We start from the raw sequence: 25,124 nt of genomic DNA on the forward strand, positions 1-25,124 counted from the left end.
TTTGTTTCTTTTATTTAACATTGTAAAACTGAAAGTATTTTTATTTATCTGAATTATGTCGTAGTACAGACAATAAATGGGGTGTTTTAATAACAAAACTTCCGTTAGTGACCCGTATTAATATATTTAATAAATGGGGTGTTATAATATTTTGAGTTTTATTTGACAAAGTTGTTTTTTGTGACAATCGCCTCCATGGCAACGATGTCCATAAATAATCTGTTCTAACAGATGTTTTTTTGTTTGATTCATGCCTTAGATACAAGACTTTTAAGACGTTCTGACGAATTAAGTGAAGCCATATTAAAAAAAGTTGAGCGTTAAGTAATATAGATGTCGCTATTTTTTCGAATAAAGTGCTTTATATACGACTGTCGTTCCCCTGGATTTAAGTCATCATAGAAATCATAGAGATTAAAATAAACTGTATCTGTGATAAGCCGAAATATTTCCTGTCAAATGTCAAATACCTATACTATGTTTATATTATTTTATTTTTATCTTGCTAATTATTTCAAAAAGGTAAATTTAAAAACGATATATATATTATATATTATATTATAAAAGTGAAAACCGAGCACTTTCATTTGATACTAAATTCGACCACGTTTTTTGCAAATAAAATGACCAGAATAGCTAGGCCTCTCACAAACAGCTTTTAGGCCTTCTAAGCTCTTCTACCTCAATAATCCCTTAATCGAGCCTGCTCATAATTTAATCACTAAAATATAATGCCCTCAACTACACGTTTACCCAATTTCATTTAAATTAGAACAAATTTACTTAAGTTCTTGAGTATCAAACTATCTTCTGACAGTTCAGCTTAAAAACATCGAAATGCCGGGACGTGCCGCTCGCTAGCCAGCCGCGTGATCCAAGTCGAATGTAAGAACTTCGCTTCGCTTCGCTCGCTCGTTCGATTAAAATAACTTAAACTGTGGACTGTAGTTTCCTTTTTGTGACCCGTTATTAATTATATGCAAGGTATATTCGGGTAACTTCGAAGGTATATAGTTAGTTACACTAATAAATATGGCAGCGATTCCGAAAAGGGACTCTTATTAAAATGATTTTCGGGATAACCCGAATAATACCCGAATACACCCCATGTGTTTTGATGGTCGATGTCCACGGCAGCTTTCAACATAATATACATAAATGCAACCTTCCATGGGCTAAGTGAAGTTTGAAGCCCAGATTCTAATCTAAACGTTCTTCCTTAAAATTTATCAACTGCAAGAAAGTTAAGTACCTACCTATATTTTTTTTTACCCTGCAGTCCCTGCACCGATAGATATAGCAGAGACTCGTGTGACAACCCGCTCGCAGGATAGAAATCCAGTCTTCTTGTTTTTTGCGCGAAAACAAACCGGTTCCGTCGCCGGCTTGACCGCCATCTTGGAAGTGTGCATGCCAGCATGCCTTCAACCAACACGAGTGCAAACAATGTTTGTGGCGGTCGAGTATGAAGATAGACGCGGATCGCGCATGCTCCGCGCGGCACAACGGCTGCATAGCGCGCGACCGCAACTTGTTGATTGTTCACTCACTTCGCGCCAGTCTGTCGCGAGCGATGCGCCGGGAGGTTGTGTCTCGCGCCGCCGCCGCTCTCGCCAACTTCGAACTTATCTATCGGAAATATGTGAAGTTTCCGAACTTAAACTCGTGCAGAACTCCCGTACCGTTCGCTTTTAATAATGTTTAGTTATCTTCAGACGTGTTTAAAGTGTAGTTTAGCGTATTGAAACTTAATAGGCTCACCGTTCCACTTTACCTGTGCTCGTCCCACGACCGTGCGAAGCGGCTACCTTATCGGATAAATAAACGAACATTTTTCAAATGGATGTGCTTGAGTTCTGTGATAGTGTGCGTGGTTTGTGCGATTACGAGACCTCGTGAGTGCATCAGTGACAAGTCGCTTTAGCGACGTGTAAGAAATAGTAATAAAGTTAAGTTATACTTGAAGAATGTGGCGGGAAAGTCGATGGGCGACGTTGCTGTTGCTGGGATCGCTCGCGGTGGCGTCGGCGCAATTCAATAAAGGTACTACCTGTGAATGCTTTGTTCTAAAGCCTTTGTTGTTTTCTCGGAACAGTTTATTTTGAATTAGGAACAGCGAAACGTGATGTCTAGCGTATTCTTTTTGACACGTCTCGTTTCGCGTTTAATGCTTAGGTAAGTTAAGTCGTTGGAGCGTTGGCAGTGACCTCGAGTGGGTTCGTTTACCTCGCGGTTCGCGTATGCCGGTTCTAATCTAACCCGGTAAAGTTCACCGGGTACTTTTTATAACTTAAAATTGAGATAAGACGAAAGTTAAGAAGAAACTTAGACAGTCTGTTTTGACTAGCGACAGACTGACAGTTTTATTAAACTGAGGGTACCTACCTAAGTAGTAGGTTTTTTCAGTAACACTTGTTCTTGATTTCAAGAAGACTTTTAAATAATGAATTTTAAATAAAAATTATGTAACGTGTAGATTTTTTTTAAATAGGTAATTAAAAGAATGATGTTGCCAGGTAAATTGTTATTCAATTGAAATTGTTATAAAATTAACATGCTTAGATAAACTAGTTGCTAATAGAATAATAGATTAGATAATAGGGTAATAATGAAGAATAATTATCTTCACTGGGATGTTTTGCAACTTTGCAAATGAATAGACTTCTCACACTGCTGTCGATAAGGGGAAACTAAAAAGGTATGGGAAACTGTCTACCTGAGCTAACGGTGCATTTACCTGCAACTGTGTATGTAAGTAAGTATATAGTAAGAGTATTATATTATAGATTATAAAATTACCTACCTATTAATAGTATACAAGCGCGAAAAATAGGAACGAGTGGCGATTTTAAACACGGCCGAAGGCAGTGTTTTATCGGCACGAATTGCGAATTACCGAGTATATTATTATACCATGGAATTACCTATCCGCACATGTATCCTACAACGTTTTACAGTAGGTTAGGTACATAAATATGGCTCATTAATTTTTTTATATACCTCCCTAGTTAGGTACTTACGTAAAGTGCTAAACACAAGTAGCACCTATTATAAAATATAAAACTAATCTGAGTAAAATATAAAAAATGTAAAATAACTACCTATGAAACTTATCTGTGCTTACATTACATTATCACACTCCATTCTCTTCATTAATGGCTAAAATCCAGATAACAGTAAAATTTTCTTTGAAGTTATTATATGAACACTCACACTATAAACAAATCAAAAATTATATGCTGATTTGCTCTAACTTCCAGTAATCCGGCTCTCCTGTATCATCATTAGTTCCGGATTAGTGAGTTTGTACTGTACCTCTAGTACAAACTCGCTAATCCGGCGCTAATTAATCTTATTATGATTACCTAGTACTGAATAGTGCAGCCTAGCAATACTAACAAACAGCTCTTCAAAGGCAAAAACCGCCAAGTTCCCTCCACGAAATGTCTAGACGGATTCCACTAAACAGGTAGGTAGGTACCGGTTACATAAGTGCTTATTTCCTGCGTCCCCGTAGGTATCGAAGTGACTGCATTTCCCTGTTATCGGTGGATAGATAGGTAGATACGATATCGGCGCACCCTACGTGTGTATCTAAAAATAAATGTATACCTAGGCGTATTCCTTCTTTTCTGTTAAAAATAGGTAGGTATGTACAGTCAACAACAGAGCTATGAATACAGGCAAAGTGCCAAAGATATGTATACACGACCTTAATGTACAGGCAATAGAGTACTGTATACATATTTTTGACACTTTGCCTGTATTCATAGCTCTGTTGTTGACTGTACCTATCTTTACGGGTAAATAGAGAGAAACATGTACTAACCATGAAAAAGTTTTTTTATACAATTGCTCAAAAAGTTTGGTTTTTGTAGCTGCAAATCGTGCGTAAAGTTTGATTTTTTTACACTAGTGCAAAAAAGTAATCTGATTAATACTGCAAATCGTGCGTAAAGTTAGATTTTTTGACACTAGTGCTAAAAAGTAATCTGATTAATACTTTTTAAATAAATGAATATTATGCGAGACCCGCTTATAAATGACCCACCTGAACAACGCTTGATTGGGCATAAAGGAGTATTATTCGAGACCCAATAGTATTACTTGAACAACGCGCGATTGAATGAAGCTGTCGGTCATACCCTGCACTTAAGATATATATATATATATATAGATAGGTAGATACGATATCGGCGCACCCTACGTGTGTATCTAAAAATAAATATATATATATCAATATAAAGAAATAAAAGAAGAAAAAAGATTATATATTCTGAAATAATAATACAATTTCTCTTCAATTGGCATAATGCTGACAACAGTGACAACAGAATCCACATTGAAAAAAAATGGCAATTAAAAGTAAAACTTTTTTATTCCCTTCCCGCCTTTTTATTCAACATTTAAGTGATTTATGTTTGTAATTGCCACGAACGTATCATAAGTTATTAAATAAAAATGAGTGATTCAGACGATTTTGTAGTTAATTTAACGCCACCAGATATCAGAATTCAAGTGACAGTATATTACCGGAAAAATCGAACGCATTATACATTGCTGTCTATGAACATTTTTCGCAATTGTATTAAATAACGTTGTTCGACACACGTGCGGAACACATACTTCTCGCACTTATATCGAAAACTACTATTTTATTAGTCCTTATTAGTCCTTATTAGTTTACTTATGTTGTTTAAGTTCATATAGGTAAAATTGTTGGTTTGTTTTGTAAGGCCCACACACGAGTCGTAAGCGTAAGAGGACGCCTAAGCGTATCGTACGAGTAGCTATATAGCTGTGGCCCTAGTGAATATGAATAAGGGTACAAGTCACAGGCAGCGCAGTTGTAAAAGGGCGTAAGTTCCACGTAACACTTATGCCCTTTTACACCTAAGCTGCGCGTGACTTGTACCCTTTTTCACTAGGGCCACAGATAGGTAGTAGACATAAGGTATGGTTAAGACGATTGAGGAATAATTATGACTATTATGAGTCATTTGAGACAGACAGTAGGTAGTCTCTGACTCTCTACTTGTACTCTAGACTTGTCGACGGTATAATTTTCATATTACATATGCATAAATGAACTTGGGTAAATCCAGGTAGTTATAACCTTGGGCAGAAGTAAGTACCCACCTGTGCTAGACAGTTGTTTTGTTATGTCTGACTATTACTCAGAGGGGTGAATATGCAGGTCATACTGAACAACTTTTGTTAAGTATGGGGCCAACCCCGAAAAGACCAACCTATACCATCATCTTTTTGTATTTTTTTCTTATCCCGAATTTTTACTAGGCACTTTAAAGAGGCGATAAGGCTTTAATCGTGTATTTTTTTTCTCTTAACCATTAAAGGGTTAAGCGTCATTCTGTAATATAGAAACTTCCGTCCGCCCGCGGCTTTGGCCGCGTACAAGTAGCAGGGATTAAATTTTCAAAAGAAACAACTATAAGAAACAAGTTGAATTCATCGGTCCGAATTAGATCTTAAATTTTTTATGTATACTTACTGTATGTTACATTGTCAGTCAGTATTAACAAAACGCGACTTTGATATAAAAAAGTTATGAAGGCAGATTTACGGTTGGGTTGCCTAATACTGTTGATTAAAATGAATAATAGTATGGAGATTAAATATCTTGCATGTAATGTTGATGGGTCACATTTCCAAGCCTTTTGAGCAATAAGCCAAGCTTTGCCTCAAGTGTTTCCAGACTTTATCTCGACTTGCCACACTGGACTGTTGCCAACTGGGAAAAGAGATGCTTCTTAAAAATGCCAACAAAGTTGCTAAGAAAACTTAGCAGTGTGTGTGGAACTAACCTACTCGTAAAATGTTGTATTTATGGGCAAAATTACAAATCGTAAAAACGGGCAATATTTAATTCTAATCAGCAACGGTATGTTTTGTGCTATTTTTTTTTTACTTTGTCAGCAGGGTTCTAGTCTATAAACTGTATATATATTTATGTATCGTATTCCTATCGCCAAGCTGCCGATCCTCATTTGCTTAACCACGGCAAACTATAAAGGTCAAAACACACACAAGGATCCCTTCATTTGCACGTAGATTACACACATTATCTTAGTATGAATCACAATGACTCAAACACTTCAGAACGGTAAACAACACTACCGTTGTGCATTATCAAAATTGCACCTTATATTTATCAGAATAATGTTGAAAATAAAATAATTAAAAATGTAGTTACGTCACAGGAGGCTAATTTTCACATGAAACATCGTTGAAAGTAGGTAGGTGTAGGTACTTACTTTACACGGTTTAATCCGTGTTTATAAGTAAGTCTCTGAATCTTAAATGATACGTGTGTAAATACATAATTTAGCCAGCTCTATTATTCTCTCTATCATTTATTTAATGTAAGAAAGTAACTTCTATAATACAAAATGTAAGTAGTTATTGTAATGACGGGTTTCAAAATGCATGTAAGTACTTTTCTCAAGCAAGGGGGTAGTGTTGTCATTTGAAATATTCTGACAAAAGTCTGGAGATTTTATATGATTGAACGGAACCCTTGGTGCGCGAGTTAAATGAACTCTCACTTGAAAAACTTTTATTACGAGTAGACAAACTTCGCAGTCACTTGACTTTGCTTAGTTTTTAGGCCCAATCTAATCCCATTAGTTTAGGTACAACATCAGATCTATAGTTCGTAAAGCTAATTTTTCATATGCATGTCTAAGTGCCTGCTTAAACTTATTAAAGCATACTTGGATAGGTAGACATTTGACTTTGCCCTAACAAAGTTAGATGTCGGGCGAAGGTCGAGTGAAGGGGTAAGTTATGAAACTAGACTAGAATACTAGACATACTAACTACCTAAGACGGTAAATACAAATACTATTATAGTCTCACGATTGTTAACTTGGAAGTTACCAAGTTGTAACTAAAACTAAGTACATAATTCCTAAAATTTTTGTGTCTACAAGTTTGATTTGAGTTGGAATAATAATTGTCTTGAGCTGTTGAATAATGGTCCCGGAGAAAGACTGGCATTACTGCTCCAGTATTGCACAGTGTCATTAATAGCGACTGCATTTCTGTCGCAAATGTCAAAAACGATGTTAGATTTTTGACATTTGCGGCAGCTAAGCAGTCAGTCGGCAGTAATGACGCGCTGTAATACTGCTGCATAATGGTAACATTCCATTTCTAACCGCAGCTGCACTACCGGTACTGAACGCGTCGCTGTCATTGTCAATTTCCATAGTAGAATTGACAGTAATGCAGCTGCGGTTAGAAATGGAATGTTACCATTATTCTGAATCCGGACGGTACCTTAAAGTAGACGTTTTTTTATCGTTTTGAATGTCTTGCACACTAGGGTTGTCACTCGACTCACAACACTCACAATCTTGACTGAATTCCGTTCCTAAAACCGTCGTCCCGACTGACGTTGCAGTTTTTTTAGGGTTCCGTACCCAAAGGGTAAAACGGGACCCTATTACTAAGACTCCGCTGTCCGTCCGTCCGTCCGTCTGTCTGTCACCAGGCTGTATCTCACGAACCGTGATAGCTAGACAGCTGAAATTTTCCCAGATGATGTATTTCTGTTGCCGCTATAACAACAAATACTAAAAACAGAATAAAATAAAGATTTAAGATACAACAAACGTGATTTTTGACCGAAGTTAAGCAACGTCGGGCGGGGTCAGTACTTGGATGGGTGACCGTTTTTTTTGCCGTTTTTTGCATTATGGTACGGAACCCTTCGTGCGCGAGTCCGACTCGTTTTGTATTCCAATGGCTTCACCCATGCACTTTTCTACTATAATATAATGATAACAAAAATTGTGTTGTTGAATTTACTTCATAATTTTCATAAAGCAATAACGATAACAAGTAATATAAATAAACAAAAAAAAATAAGCCTTATAAACTAAAATTAAAAACTACAAAAAAAATTATTAATCGTCTAATTTTAAATCAGTTCTTTAAAAGGAATACAGTGGAAACTGGATAAGTGGAATCGCAAGGGACCGGCTGTTTAGTTCCGCTTATCCAGGTTTTCCATTTATCCAGTTTTCCACTTAACCAGGTTCAAATAATACGTTTTCTCACTTACAGAGGCTCTCGCTAACAGAGGTTGTGGATGCTAGTAATGTCGCTTATAGAGGTCACGTATGGTATGATCAAGACTTAAATAAGCATCTTTTATTAAATATGTATGTAGATATGTATGTATTAACAAAAATAGGTATGTAATCCTGACTTCAAAAAAAGCAATACTGTAAATAATCCACAGTACCTACTCGTATACAATTTTCAAAATTACAAAAACAAAATCACTCCTAATATTTATTTATGCAAGAGAAACCAGTATGGTTAAATAAATCAATGTACCGATTGTACTTTAATGCAAAAAAACTGAACGATGTGTGATCTCATACAAAATACGTAGTTAAAACACGAACCATAATGTTAACGAAACAAACTACCCTCCTTGTGACGGTTTATTAAAAATACAAATTTTATAACGCCGAGCTATTCCACTCATAGAGGTTTCGGAGACGACTGCTTCCAGTTACAGAGGTAAAAATAAGAAATTTTCGAATAAATGGATTTCGCTTATAGAGGTCCCAAAATTCCACTTATAGAGGTAATTCGTTGCCAAGGGACTGGAACCGAGAACTTGGGTCCACTTAAAGAGGTTTTCCACTAACCCAGGTTCCACTTATCCAGTTTCCACTGTAGTAACATTAGTAACTAAAAAACTTTTTCTCCATTCTATAGCAGCGGCATCAAAAACTACGCTGTCTATCCGTCATTGTAGTTTCATTACAAGCATTTTACGATATTAAATGCTATTAGAAATCTAGCAGGATAGCAACGGTATCACAATATCATTGCATAAAACCGATGGTGATTTGCAAGACTCGGTGAAAGGCAGTCGTGACTCCGTTGAGAATGGCTAACCTTTGCAGATATATTATGTACTTAGTAAGTATATTTATATTTTATTTAACCGACGGGGCCCATTTCTATAAAGCTTATAAGCATGATGGTACGGTCGACATCAAATAGATAGCGACAGCTAAAGTGGTCAAATATATCATAACACATCCTTATGCCTATTACTAACAAAGGTACATATCTTTTATTGAAAAAAAAAATAGGCACCTTTTACAATTTTTTTATTAATATTTCTTTTGTTTTATAATGAAAGGACAAAAATGTGACTTTTGCAATAAAAATCTGACTTTTATTTAAAGGAAATATAACGTATGACTCAGCCCTGACAACTTTGCTTCACCTAAATTTAATTTTTAGACTAATTTAATGTTAGAATGTAACATGTTTGAAACCAAATATACTGTCACAAAATGTGTGTAAATGAAATGTTAGATTTCGCGGAAGGCAACAATAAGAACGGAATGCATAATTGCATTTCTCATATATCCAGTCAGCTAAATTATTACGAGTTCCGTTATGACTCCTTTGTTTTAACGCCAACTCTTTGAGCAAACAGCTTGAATTGAAGGCTATATTGGAATTTTACTGCCATGTAAAATTCTCATTTCAAGCCGATTCCAAAGAAGTGAGATATAAGTTCTTATCTGTCAAAATAGATAACCAATTCCGTAATGTTGACTTGGTTTTTAGTTGATAATATAGAAATATATATCAAAACGGGTCACTCACGTAATTTTAAGTCGTAAATTGCTCGACATGTTTCACTCCGTACCGAGGAGCATCATTGAGAGCATGCGTTGGAAGACCGACGCAGACTGCGGGCTGCAGCTCTCCGCGACCGATGACTCGGCGATTTAAAATATGTGAGTGACCCGTTTTAATATGTCTGTGTTTAACGGAAATATCAGGTAATTTTCAAATTAAAATTTCCCTTGGAAACTATAGCAATACTTCTAAGTCTTCCACGGTAAGTTTCTAAAGAAAACTTACAAAATATACGATCAGGAACATGGAAAGTCGGAAGTAACTTCTATTGTTGCAAATTTTCGAAACCAAGATTAAGTTTCGGAAGAAAACCGAGCTAATAATGCTTCAAGCAATTCTGAATAAATGTAGTTTGAAGTAGCCTACTAAGAGCGTTTTCACGTTTTCCGATTCGATATCGGATGTCGGATCGAAGTAAAATGTAAGAAATATGTGTTATTCTGTATCTATATATTCATTTAATAAATCATTATTACTAAGAACGATAGAAAACGCGATAACGGACTTGATGCCATATATGGCACTCTCCTGCAGCCTTTTTTTCATTATTCATAATCTCCTTCCGACATCGGAATGTCGAAAGGCCGTTCCGTGACATTTCTGACTGACAGATCACAAATAACCGTTTGATAACAAGAAAAGTCCATCCGAATATGCCTCAGTGTCGTGTCCGGCACGTGTTTCGAGTTCGTTCAACTTTTCTGCTCTTAATTCCCAAACATTGTAATTAAAGGTCAAAACATCAAACTCACGAATAATAATGCCGTCGTAATCATATGAACCATAAAAGTATTTTCCGAAAGAAAATACTTTTTCAAAAATAACGTCTAGTATTTAAATACGATGCAGTTTGGTGTTCGTAGAGATGCAGCATACATACATGTAACAATATTTAAGAAAAAAAAAGAACAAACGGAGAAGGCGGGACAATTTCGGGGTTGATCCCATAGTCCATAGTAAAAGTTGCTCAGTATAATCCCAAAACCTCCCTGGCAACGAGAAGGCACTTATTTTTGGCCACCCTGTATATAATATATAGGATATTAGGAAAATTGAGAATCAACTGAGTTTATAATGGAACCAGCTCAAGCTCGACACGGTAGCGTAATAATGCTTTATTACAGAATACGCTTAAGTCAGTTGAAGAATAGACTCAACTTTTGTTTCCATCACGAATATGTATAAAGAACTTCTCGGTATGGTATTGGAAGTTACATGGATTCAATGTATTCAATGGATCTTTGTTTAACTTTGCAATGAGTATGTGAAGAGCATGTCGGTTTGTTGAAAAGTATGTAGCATATTACGTTATGAATGTTTGTATTATTTGCTACAAATTGATAGGAATGAACTCTATTGATTTAACTAATCAACAGTGAGGATGCTGAATATACATACCTATATATATGTACTTACGTGTTTAGTTGCTTACCCGTGTTTTTTTTCGCGTTTTTGTAAAATTATATATTATGTTTTATCCGTTGTAATGTAATGTTCACCACACCGGCTTATTAAGACTACAATACAATACAAATTCTCTTTATTGCACACCTCAATAAAATAAAACAATACAAAAGAAAATAGAAGCACAAGCAGGTAAGGTAAACAACAGGCGATCTTATCGCAAAAAAGCGATCTCCTCCAGACAACCTCTTTCAGACTTTCTTTATTACCTGTTCAAAAACTGATGAGAAACTTGCATTTTATCCACAAGAGTGCCAAAGTAAGTTGATGCAATATTGAATTGTTTACGAAGCTTTAATGTAAGCTGTATTGAACACATAACACGCGAAACTATAGGTACATACAGCTTTGTAATTAACGATATAAAGTACAACATCTGTCATGTGCTAGTTTAAATTAATTATATTGCCCTACTTCTCGGTCTTAGGATGAGCCTAGGCGTCGGACCAAGCTTTTTGAAGCTTATTTAACCCTAACTCGACCCCCAATAATAATTTCCTGTACACAATACGTCATTCATTAGCCTTAATTTACTCTTGTTGCATTCACCTTACCATTGACAATTAGACAAACGGTAGTTTCAAACGTTTGCCGTCCATGGAAGCGTTCATTTGAGTTGGTCTCAAACGGTGTTCATTTGAAGCGGCAATGTGAAGTGCAGTGTAGGGAAGGCCGACAACGCTCGGGCGGGTCATCTTTCATAATAGAACCAAAACGGCGTAAATACAGTCGAATTTGCTACACAAATGTGCGTTTTGTTTGTTGAAGTTCAGTACAGACTACATATTCTGCTCGTAACAGATACGACACTATCTAATCTAACTATCTAACACTAGCATGATTTTTTCAGTGTAATATGTTATCATTATTTTACTAAAATTCAATACCGAATTCGTATCGGAATGACGTTATTGATGGCAGGCGGTGTAACGCCCTAGCGAACGCGTCGCAATATGAGAATAAGGTGACTCGATGTATTTAAATGGAATTCGAATATTAAAGTTATTGCCAGTACAAGTTCGGAAACTAGTTTGGGAGTGTAGCGTTTCTGCCATAACATTGTTTAATCTGTAGTTAAGGCAACGTTTGTATGGCTTCTGTGGCGCGGCTCGGCTGCCTTTGCCATGACGTCACCATGTAACCGGACCGTCGTCGACGGTTGCCATTCAACTCGTTCCAAAAGGACGCAAGTCATGCGAACACCAGAGGACGTACTACGTTTCAGGATAGCCGAGTCGGAATGCGGTTTACTAGGGCTGCCACTTCAAAATACAAATCTACCTGCGAGTGAACACAATAGACGGTCGTTCCGTGAGCAAAATTATTATGTTTGTTCGACGTCGACTTTAATGGTCTCTCTTTAGTGTATTTGCAAGTATTTTTAGTATAATTCGGAATGAATTGAAATAAAAGTGAATGCTGATACTATATTTATTTTTAACTAAAATAATTTAAAAATAAACTATGTACTTAGCACTTTACCGTATTACAAAACACAGAGAATTTTATGTTTCCGTTTTATTCAATATTACTCAGCGCAGCTGCCTGGGGAATTCGGACCTTCTGTCACATAAAAAATGTCGTTTAAACAAAATTATTTGAAATCAATTGAGCTTTTAAATCAGTATACGCGTCTAAATTGAGCAATATCGGACTATCGAAAACATCATTCATTTATTTATATTAATTCTAAGTGACACCCCTTATTAAAAGGGCACATACCTGATGACCGTTGCGCTCGCGTCGGCCCCGGCCACTCATACATACAAACTCCATACATATACTCGTAATATTATCTGTATGTTAGCGTGCTTTAGACTGTAAACACTTATTTACCGTTACTACGAGCGTTTCTTAGAACCCGCTCTTATGATAGTTATGATTCATATAGACATTGATGGTATTTCCTGCTCGATCAATACTTTGCTAAATCAGACTATAAAAGACGAAAACTTGAAGCCATCTACTTAAAGCGCTTAACTTTGTGAATACTTAATCAAAGTTAGGCCTTAAGTATTAAAAATTTACATCCCTCGGCGATTTGGGACATTTCAAGTTCCATCGAGTTAGAATTTCCAAATATTTAGAACAGTCAAAGGATAAATTGGAATCAAAAATAGACGCATTCACAAAGACAAAAATGTTTTCACGCAAACTGAAAGCTAAACCAAAATGACAGAGAACCAATTAAATTGAAAGGTTCATAGATCTTTTTAGATTTGTAGTTCAGTACAAAGCCGAAAACTGCGTTTTGAATCAAACCTGCCATGGATTTGAGGCAAAAAGGCTATCGATTTCGATTACGTTCGGCGAATGGTCTCTCATCGACGTCACAGCCACTATTCATAATAGTGACACTCTGTGTTGATGTCAAAAAAAAATCTATCTTTGAATCCATTTACAAGAGATTAAGTTTCACTTTTATTTATAAAATAGGATTGTGCATACTCAGTTGAATGATGGTTAACAAAAGATTCCGAGATTTCCGAGGTATTGATAACCTCCATTGTCTTGTCCTTTCTTGTCACATGACTTTCAATACCAAGCTTCACTTGCTTGTTCCCATACCAATAGTGGATCTGCAAACTCGAAAAAGTTGAAACCCGCCGTGGGTCCGCCATTTCTAAAATTTTTAAGAACTGAATCGACAAATTTTACAAGAATCGGTTGAGAAATGCGTCCTGTAGATAACACCCGAATTGCATTTACGCCCAAGCTGAAACGGGGACCTTCGCTCGTTCGATCAACAAGGTGATTTACCGTTTTGCAATTTTTATAAATGGCGGAAAGAGTAGTACCTACTTACAGTAGCCAAAACTCTAGTATATCGTTTACGTTCGCCGATCCGTTATCGATGCATGATAAAGTAGCCCAACTGGATCGCCGTAACGCCACAGTTACGTGATTACGGTCACGCGAATAACTTCGCCTAATTGCGATGATTTTGGAAGGCCCGTTCCTTTACCAGCTTGCGACTTATATACCTATCCCTAAAAATACTTTCCTAACTTTAATTATGTACCTATTTGGTACACTCAGTAATAAAGTACTTACTCAAAGTAATATTAGATATTAAACCCACTCGAAAAATTTGGCATCCGATCAAAGCGAACCACGTTCAAATAGGCCCATTCGAGGCACAGGCAACATTACACAAAACAGGTGGGCGTACGTACACCACATTAATAAGAGATTCTCATCACCTGCTAGGAACCACGCAACAATAAACAGTACGTCTGTTTAGATTAAACTTGTTTATGAATAAGAATTAACACGTACGGGCAATGGTTACAGATACAATTAGGATTCCTACACATGCGTGCCACGCATGAGCATTCTTGTAGCTTTGTTTATTGCTAGTCATTACCCGAAGGTAAGAGAAGTTTTTGATGTTTTCTCAAGACATACATGACGGTTTTTAAATATCTGATTCTCTATTTTGAGTCATCTTTTTGAAGATATTTCTGCCACATCTAAAAAGTTGTGATACTCTAAATGTCTCAATTCTAGCAAATCAGAACAACTAACCTAACTGGGTTAAAACTTTTCTGACTGTGAGGCCACTAAAACTGCATACCCACTTTATGAATTAATTCTGTTCATTGAGTACGCACTTTTGGAGCTGGGTGTACATACATTTAATAAAAACAGCGTTTAAACATACACAAAACGCAAGACTGCGGATTGGCGGCGCAATAAAATATCCACAAACTCAAGCACTACACTACACAAAGAGTATTCAGGGAGCCGACATCGGTTTGCATCCAAACGCCCGCTGCCGTATTTGCGGCCGACCGTTCCGAAACGGCCTGAGCCTGACCCGTGTCACGCATTGTACAACTTCGGTTCGGCTTTTAGGCCTGAGTTTGAATTCAAGCTGAGTTTGAACAGTTTGACGAAGCTATTGTGACTTTTCTGCCACATTTGTTGTTACACCTTAATTTCTTTCAAGGCCATTGAAACTTTTTGGACTGCAAAAATGAGAACACATTTTATATCATATGTGCTTAGGTACCTTTTTATCTAAAAAGGCAGTGTTCAATATTGGACTTAAATTTGTTGTATCATCTATTTTATACATTTTTTTCTAACACGAACAGCGCAAAATGTTCCTCCAAGGTAAGGCATCGACGGCGCGTAATTCGATCACGCCTATATCTTAGCAGCCTCTGTCAAGTTAAGTAGGCACCTAATGGAAATGCTATGTACTGCTGGAAGTATACGTCGCTTATAACGCTAAACGAGTAACGTTTTTATGCGTTTACTTCGTGGGTGATTTATCGGTACCGCACCTTACAATGTGAGAAATGAATTATTCGACGCGCGTGTTTTAACCCCGTGTTTTCAAGATTACACGGTGTTTTCTTCAAATCCTATCTCTAAAGTATGCCCAAACGTCGTTTGTTGGAACTGCTTTTGTTCACTTCAATGCTCTTTCATGTTTGCGTCTTAAATTCGTCTTACGTCTAGAGGGCGAATCCCTTATTGACGTCGTATATGGTGTTTGAGGTATACATTTGCGAAAGTCAAACATAAAATTGCGTTGGTGTGGACATAATATTTAAGTGGTGACGTTGTAGAGAAAATTCAGATCGCAGCCGTTTCCATGCAAGCCTTGAAGCCGTCCCAATAATGAAACTTTGCTTTCTAAAAAGCAGTTACCGTGTTCTTTTAAACGCTTAATATAAAGTCTTAGTACCCAATGCAGGCACTCAGCATATTAGAACTAAGCTTCCTAACAATAACGAGCATCTAAGCTCATTATTTCTAGTACAACTGCTTCTGCAAAGATTGTAATCGTGTATAAAAATCGCTTCAAATTGTAATGTTTTCCCATTCTCCGAATAGGCTATTCCATTTTACTGCCTTGGGATCGTTAAGAGAAAAAGTCTAGAGGGGAAACAAGGATATTATATCCAATTCGATAAAGTAAACTACCTGAAGAGTTTACCTCTATTGCTTAATTTAAAAGGTTGGGACAGTGTCGTTTTAGAAGGCGGAACTTCCGCAGTTACTGGCTCAACTGAAGCTTTTATATGCAAAAAAGTGTTTTTAAAAAAACTGGGACAAATATTGTTGATTTAAAATAAAGTTGGGGTATTTCTAACAAGAAGCTATTTCAATGTCAGTTGGGTCAAATGCGTTTTGAATATGAGTAACCTTAACTCCTCGTATTTTCTGGGGATATCATAAAATTAAGCCTTCATCCTCAGCCTCACTTCGAAGCCTAATCTCCTTTATCCTTATAGGCATGATAAAACCTACTTCTTACAAGTTGTAAGATGAAAGTCTTAGAAAAATGTATCAAAATCGTAAACTTTAATGTTTACAGAAAAGACGACGATTTTCCCGAACATTTTTGACCCAGTTGTAGAAGTCACCATCACCACTGATTTGCGCAAAAACTACGAGTAATATTCGATGCAACTTGTAATTTCTTTATACTTACAGCCATTTTCATTCCTTTATGCTACCATTAAACTGAAATAACTACGACAACATCGGTCGCATCGCTAAAGGCGAATTTAAAAAAGTTATGGCTTTCTGACGGAACTTGAAATCTACAAGATGTATGCGGTTAGGTAGTTTTAGTATATATGTATTGTATCATATACAATGTATTATATGTATTATATATTTTAAATATATATAGTTGTTTACATATTTGTTATATTTCATATCCCATACTTTGTATATAGGTACATAATTATAGTAGGATATAGGTTTACCTATCTTGTAGGATATTAAATATTTTATCTTTATGCCGTTTAGTACAGCTTTTATGTCTACCGTTCTCCAATTTTCCCTCAACTGCTCAAGGGTTAACTGGAAGAGATCCCTGAAAGGGATAAGTTCGCCTTTGTACTAATGATGTGTGTTCTTTCATGTTTTATGTTTCTTTTTGTACAATAAAGTATTTTACTACTACTACTACTACTACTACTACAACAGCATCATTATTCTTCAATATACAACTCTAAACCAAGTCACGGACAAACTTGAAGGAGATTGAAACTTAAAAATCGTCCATACATTGTGCCGCAAGTTTGCGAAAAAGTTCAGCATATTGTCACATCTCCTATCCTTGTTACTAGTTTAGAGTTGTAAGTTTTATTGCATTCTGCGGAACACAACTGTTAAAGTTGGGAGCAAAGATTTGTGAACGCTGCATGCATCCCACGTACACTATTTGTTAGACTTATATTTCAACGTTAACGTCGCTTGTGACTTTTATTCTGCTGTGATGTTTGCATGGCGGGAAGTTATTACCATATCAACTTAGATTTACTTTTATTCAAAATTAGTTAATGATTTTTCATTGTCTTCATCATCTGGTTGACAATTGACATCCACTGCCGAAGAAAGGTCAAGAAGTAGACCGGTTGTGTTTTCGTCCAAGGGTACCCTGCTTTTTGCGATCCAGCTGGTTATTTTTAATGTAGGTATCTCAAATACGTACGACCTTTTGCTTTTAAACGCTTCACATGCTAAACCTATTTCGGGCAGAATGTTACCTAACGCAATAAGCAATTATCCGTACACATCAACAATTAACCTGTTCCAAGGAATACCGCTGCGACATCTACAATAATGGCGGAATTGTAATTAATCCGGATACAATAGATCTGTATTAAGGTACGAGCCCGTATATCCACTGCTTACTATCCACACCTCGTATCTATAAAACTACGCTCTCAAAAAGTAAGCTGTATTTAGTCGTTACTAAGGTTCAATATAGTTTAAGCAAATGGTTTAAATAGGATGTTGTACATATATTTGGGTCGTGGGTACCACTGGGGGTAATAAACGGAGTTGACCTACCCTTCCGATAGTATTGCTGGAATATATCTCGTGAAGTAATGTAAGGGATAGCTTTACAGCCCTCAGTTTGATTGAACTGCCTATGATCTGGGATCGGTGTGAATTATTTAACACGTGTGGGCAGTTCATTATGTATCAGCTTTTGGTTACAGGTTCGGTTGGAATAGCTAATTCATCTTGTATACGCGATCCTCCGATTGAAATTGGCTGATAGCAAAAACAGAAATCAGTCAACTTCAGCCGGGCTAGCACATGATTGGCGCGACAGTATCTCGCGGCGAGATAGACTACACGTCCCTCTTTAATAAATACACTTAAAAAAGACGGGTAGTCTATCTCGTGGCGAGATACTGTCGCACCAATCATGATGCTCGTGAAGTTGACCACCCCATATCGTTTGCCCGCAAATGGCATAGCTATATCGTTTGTTCATCGTTAGTTCACGTTTGTTCAGTAGGTAAAATCGTAAGGACCCGATTCTAACATCATTTTTTTTAAAAAACAAAAGGGGGTGGCTGTCTTCACGCTAGCCACCCCAAACCACTTTTTGTAATTTTTTTTGGTCTAGATAGCAAGATATTCGTTAGTTCACGTTTGTTCAGGCATTAAAATCGTTAGGACCCGATTCCTTCATTTTTTTTTATTTTTTCAAAGTGGGGTGGCTGTCTTCACGCTAGCCACCCCACCCCGAAATCAGCCAAACTAACCATGTGAAGTCATCGAGCGACGTTAGTTCACGTTTGTTCAGGCATTAAAATCGTTAGGATCTCATTAGATTTGCCATAAAAAAATAAAATCGAAAAATTCATATATATGGGACAGCGGAGCCAAGTAATGTGGTCTAGCAAGCAATCGACGCGGATACTAACGATTCTTTAGCTTGAATAAACTTATATGGACGATATTTAAGCGATAAATTATAGTGCCTTGCGGGCGTTCAAAACATAATAAGAGATATCCGTCGTTTTATATTTTTTTATACTATGGGGGTGGCTGTCTTCACGCTAGCCACCCCAAATCACTTATTGTAATTTTTTTTGGTCTAGATAGCAAGACATTCGTTAGTTCACGTTTGTTCAGGCATTTAAATCGTTAGGACCCGATTCCCTCATTTTTTTTTATTTTTTCAAAGTGGGGTGGCTGTCTTCACGCTAGCCACCCCACCCCGAAATCAGCCAAACTAACCATGTGAAGTCATCGAGCGACGTTAGTTCACGTTTGTTCAGGCATTAAAATCGTTAGGATCTCATTAGATTTGCCATAAAAAAATAAAATCGAAAAAATCATATATATGGGACAGCGGAGCCAAGTAATGTGGTCTTGCAAGCAATCGACGCGGATACTAACGATTCTTTAGCTTGAATAAACTTATATGGACGATATTTAAGCGATAAATTATAGTGCCTTGCGGGCGTTCAAAACATAATAAGAGATATCCGTCGTTTTATATTTTTTTATACTATGGGGGTGGCTGTCTTCACGCTAGCCACCCCAAATCACTTTTTGTAATTTTTTTTGGTCTAGATAGCGAGACATTCGTTAGTTCACGTTTGTTCAGGCATTTAAATCGTTAGGACCCGATTCCTTCATTTTTTTTTATTTTTTCAAAGTGGGGTGGCTGTCTTCACGCTAGCCACCCCACCCCGAAATCAGCCAAACTAACCATGTGAAGTCATCGAGCGACGTTAGTTCACGTTTGTTCAGGCATTAAAATCGTTAGGATCTCATTAGATTTGCCATAAAAAAATAAAATCGAAAAAATCATATATATGGGCCAGCCGAGGCAAGTAATGTGCCTAAGTGACGGCTGAAAAAAATACTCAGAATCGGGTCCTTACGATCCCACTTGCAGGACAACGTCAGCAGACTATACTGATTCAAGATAGATAGGTCATTTGCGGGCGATCAAAACAGATTTAACGGAAAAAAATAAAACTTGAAAATCTGGATTACTCAACTTACGCTCCTAAGTCGAACGCTGAAAAAAATACTCAGAATCGGGTCCTTACGATGCCACTTTCAGCACAACGTCAGCAGACTATACTGATTCAAGATAGATAGGTCATTTGCGGGCGATCAAAACAGATTTAACGGAAAAAAATAAAACTTGAAAATCTGGATTACTCAACTTACGCTCCTAAGTCGAACGCTGAAAAAAATACTCAGATTCGGGTCCTTACGATGCCACTTGCAGGACAATGTCAGCAGACCATACCAATTCAAGATAGTTAGGTCATTTACGGGCGTTCGAAACAGATTTACCAGAAAAAAATAAAACTTGAAAATCTGAATTACTCAAATTATGCTACTAAGTCGCAGGCTGAAAAAAATATTCAGAATCGGGTCCTTACGATGCCACTTGCAGGACAATGTCAGCAGACCATACTGATTCAAGATAGATAGGTCATTTGCAGGCGTTCGAAACAGATTTACCGGAAAAAATTAAAACTTGAAAATCGGAATTACTCAAATTATGCTACTAAGTCGCTGGCTGAAAAAAAATACTCAGAATCGGGTCCTTACGATGCCACTTGCAGGACAACGTCAGCAGACTATACTGATTCAAGATAGATAGGTCATTTGCGGGAGATCAAAACAGATTTACCGGAAAAAAATAAAACTTGTAAATCGGAATTACTCAAATTATGCTCCTAAGTTGACGGCCGAAAAAAATACTCAGAATCGGGTCCTTACGATGCCCTTTGCAGGACAACGTCAGCAGACTATACTGATTCAAGATAGATAGGTCATTTGCGGGCGTTCGAAACAGATTTACCAGAAAAAAATAAAACTAGAAAATCTGAATTACTCAAATTATGCTCCTAAGTCGCACGCTGAAAAAAATAGTCAGAATCGGGTCCTTACGATGCCACTTGCAGGACAATCTCAGCAGACCATACTGATTCAAGATAGATAGGTCATTTGCGGGCGTTCGAAACAGATTTGCCGGAAAAAATTAAAACTTGAAAACCTGAATAACTCAACTTACGCTCCTAAGTCGACGGCTGAAAAAAAATAGTCAGAATCGGGTCCTTACGATGCCACTTGCAGGACAATCTCAGCAGACCATACTGATTCAAGATAGATAGATCATTTGCGGGCGTTCTAAAGAGATTTGCTGGAAAAAATTAAAACTTGAAAATCTGAATAACTCAACTTACGCTCCTAAGTCGACGGCTGAAAAAAAATAGTCAGAATCGGGTCCTTACGATGCCACTTGCAGGACAATCTCAGCAGACCCTACTGATTCAAGATAGATAGATCATTTGCGGGCGTTCTAAAGAGATTTGCTGGAAAAAATTAAAACTTGAAAATCTGAATAACTCAACTTACGCTCCTAAGTCGACGGCTGAAAAAAATATTCAAAATCGGATCCTTACGATGCCACTTGCAGGACAATCTCAGCAGACCATACTGATTCAAGATAGATAGGTCATTTGCAGGCGTTCGAAACAGATTTGCTGGAAAAAATTAAAACTTGAAAATCTGAATAACTCAACTTACGCTCCTAAGTCGACGGCTGAAAAAAATAGTCAGAATCGGGTCCTTACGATGCCACTTGCAGGACAACGTCAGTAGACCAACCTGATTGAAGATAGATAGGTCATTTGCGGGCGTTCAAAACAGATTTGCCGGAAAAAATTAAAACATGAAAATCTGAATAACTCAACTTACGCTCCTAAGTCGACGGCTGAAAAAAAATACTCAGAATCGGGTCCTTACGATGCCACTTGCAGGACAATCTCAGCAGACCATACTGATTCAAGATAGATAGGTCATTTGCGGGCGTTCTAAACAGATTTGCTGGAAAAAATTAAAACTTGAAAATCTGAATAACTCAACTTACGCTCCTAAGTCGACGGCTGAAAAAAATTGTCAGAATCGGGTCCTTACGATGCCACTTGCAGGACAACGTCAGTAGACCAACCTGATTCAAGATAGATAGGTAATTTGCGGGCGTTCAAAACAGATTTGCCGGAAATTATTAAAACATGAAAATCTGAATAACTCAACTTACGCTCCTAAGTCGACGGCTGACAAAAATACTCAGAATCGGGTCCTTACGATGCCACGTGCAGGACATTATCAGCAAACCATACTGATTCAAGATAGATATGCCATTTGCGGGCGTTCGAAACAGATTTGCTGGAAAAAATTAAAACTTGAAAATCTGAATAACTCAACTTACGCTCCTAAGTCGACGGCTGAAAAAAATAGTCAGAATCGGGTCCTTACGATGCCACTTGCAGGACAATCTCACCAGATCATACTGATTCAAGATAGATAGGTCATTTGCGGGCGATCAAAACAGATTTATCGGAAAAAAATAAACTTCTAAATCGGAATTACTCAAATTATGCTCCTAAGTTGACGGCCGAAAAAAATACTCAGAATCGGGTCCTTACGATGCCCTTTGCAGGACGACGTCAGATGATTATGCTGATTCAAGATAGACAGGTCATTTGCGGGCGATGAAAACAGATTTAACGTAAAAAAATAAAACTTGAAAATCTGAATTACTCAACTTGCGCTCCTAAGTCGCAGGCTGAAAAAAATACTCAGAATCGGGTCCTTACGATGCCACTTGCAGGACAATGTCAGCAGACCATACTGCTTCAAGATAGATAGGTCATTTGCGGGCGTTCGAAACAGATTTACCGGAAAAAATTAAAACTTGAAAATCTGAATTACTCAAATTATGCTACTAAGTCGCAGGCTGAAAAAAATACTCTGAATCGGGTCCTTACGATGCCACTTGCAGGACAATGTCAGCAGACCATACCAATTCAAGATAGATAGGACATTTGTGGGCGTTCAAAACAGATTTGCCGGAAAAAATTAAAACATGAAAATCTGAATAACTCAACTTACGCTCCTAAGTCGACGGCTGAAAAAAATACTCAGAATCGGGTCCTTACGATGCCACTTGCAGGACAATCTCAGCAGACCATACTGATTCAAGATAGATAGGTCATTTGCGGGCGTTCGAAACAGATTTGCTGGAAAAAATTAAAACTTGAAAATCTGAATAACTCAACTTACGCTCCTAAGTCGACGGCTGAAAAAAATAGTCAGAATCGGGTCCTTACGATGCCACTTGCAGGACAACGTCAGTAGACCAACCTGATTGAAGATAGATAGGTCATTTGCGGGCGTTCAAAACAGATTTGCCGGAAAAAATTAAAACATGAAAATCTGAATAACTCAACTTACGCTCCTAAGTCGACGGCTGAAAAAAATACTCAGAATCGGGTCCTTACGATGCCACTTGCAGGACAATCTCAGCAGACCATACTGATTCAAGATAGATAGATCATTTGCGGGCGTTCGAAACAGATTTGCTGGAAAAAATTAAAACTTGAAAATCTGAATAACTCAACTTACGCTCCTAAGTCGACAGCTGAAAAAAATTGACAGAATCGGGTCCTTACGATGCCACTTGCAGGACAACGTCAGTAGACCAACCTGATTCAAGATAGATAGGTCATTTGCGGGCGATCAAAACAGATTTACCGGAAAAAAATAAAACTTGAAATTCTGAATTACTCAAATTATGCTCCTAGGTCGACGGCTGAAAAAAATATTCAGAATAGGGTCCTTACGATGCCACTTGCAGGACAATGTCAGCAGACCATACTGATTCAAGATAGATAGGTCATTTACGGGCGTTCGAAACAGATTTACCAGAAAAAAATAAAACTTGAAAATCAAAATTACTCAACTTACGCTCCTAAGTCGACGGCTGAAAAAAATATTCAGAATCGGGTCTTTACGATGCTACTTGCAGGACAACGTCAGTAGACCAACCTGATTCAAGATAGATAGGTCATTTGCGGGCGATCAAAACATATTTACCGGAAAAAAATAAAACTTGAAATTCTGAATTACTCAAATTATGCTCCTAGGTCGACAGCTGAAAAAAATACTTAAATTCGGGTCCTTACGATGCCACTTGCAGGACAATGTCAGCAGACCATACTGATTCAAGACAGATAGGTCATTTGCGGGCGTTCGAAACAGATTTAACGGAAAAAAATAAAACTTGAAAATATGAATAACTCAACTTACGCTCCTAAGTCGCAGGTTCAAAAAAATACTCAGAATCGGGTCCTTACGATGCCACTTGCAGGACAACGTCAGCAGACTATACTGATTCAAGATAGATAGGTCATTTGCGGGCGATCAAAACAGATTTATCGGAAAAAATTAAAACTTGTAAATCGGAATTACTCAAATTATGCTCCTAAGTTGACGGCCGAAAAAAAATACTCAGAATCGGGTCCTTACGATGCCCTTTGCAGGACGACGTCAGATGATTATGCTTATTCAAGATAGATAGGTCATTTGGGGGCGATCAAAACAGATTTACCGGAAAAAAATAAAACTTGTAAATCGGAATTACTCAAATTATGCTCCTAAGTTGACGGCCGAAAAAAATACTCAGAATCGGGTCCTTACGATGCCCTTTGCAGGACAACGTCAGCAGACTATACTGATTCAAGATAGATAGGTCACTTGCGGGCGTTCGAAACAGAATTGCCGGAAAAAATTAAAACTTGAAAACCTGGATAACTCAACTTACGCTCCTAAGTCGACGGCTGAAAATTAGTCAGAATCGGGTCCTAACGATGCCCCTTGCAGGACAATGTCAGCTGACCATGCTGATTCAAGATAGATAGGTCATTTGCGGGCGATCAAAACAGATTTAACGGAAAAAAATAAAACTTGAAAATATGAATAACTCAACTTACGCTCCTAAGTCGCAGGCTGAAAAAAATACTCAGAATCGGGTCCTTACGATCCCACTTGCAGGACAACGTCAGCAGACTATACTGATTCAAGATAGATAGGTCATTTGCGGGCGATCAAAACAGATTTAACGGAAAAAAATAAAACTTGAAAATCTGGATTACTCAACTTACGCTCCTAAGTCGAACGCTGAAAAAAATACTCAGAATCGGGTCCTTACGATGCCACTTTCAGCACAACGTCAGCAGACTATACTGATTCAAGATAGATAGGTCATTTGCGGGCGATCAAAACAGATTTAACGGAAAAAAATAAAACTTGAAAATCTGGATTACTCAACTTACGCTCCTAAGTCGAACGCTGAAAAAAATACTCAGATTCGGGTC

At 37.5% G+C, this 25,124-nt stretch overlaps 1 protein-coding gene and 1 long non-coding RNA gene across 5 annotated transcripts in view; one reads left to right on the top strand and one right to left on the bottom strand.

Annotated features, from left to right (window-relative positions):
- Positions 1-1,524: 1,524 nt before the first annotated feature.
- The window catches only part of LOC134806861 (DE-cadherin), a 402,744-nt gene continuing 379,144 nt past the window's right edge, over positions 1,525-25,124 (top strand). The window contains exon 1 of one of the 4 annotated variants that reach the window (XM_063780280.1): positions 1,525-2,043. In XM_063780280.1, coding sequence (XP_063636350.1) covers positions 1,968-2,043 — 76 coding nt within the window. In that variant the 5' untranslated portion in view covers positions 1,525-1,967. The remainder of the gene's footprint in view (positions 2,044-25,124) is intronic. The other 3 variants (XM_063780271.1, XM_063780293.1, XM_063780285.1) reach the window with 3 other exon arrangements.
- On the bottom strand, positions 20,891-21,896 carry LOC134793630 (uncharacterized). The gene is made up of 2 exons (XR_010144567.1): positions 21,810-21,896; positions 20,891-20,950 (listed from the first exon to the last, which is right to left on the bottom strand). It is a non-coding gene; the product is annotated as an uncharacterized LOC134793630 (long non-coding RNA).

Source organism: Cydia splendana, chromosome 1, assembly GCF_910591565.1.
Source record: "Cydia splendana chromosome 1, ilCydSple1.2, whole genome shotgun sequence".
Classification (NCBI taxonomy): Eukaryota; Metazoa; Arthropoda; class Insecta; order Lepidoptera; family Tortricidae; genus Cydia; species Cydia splendana.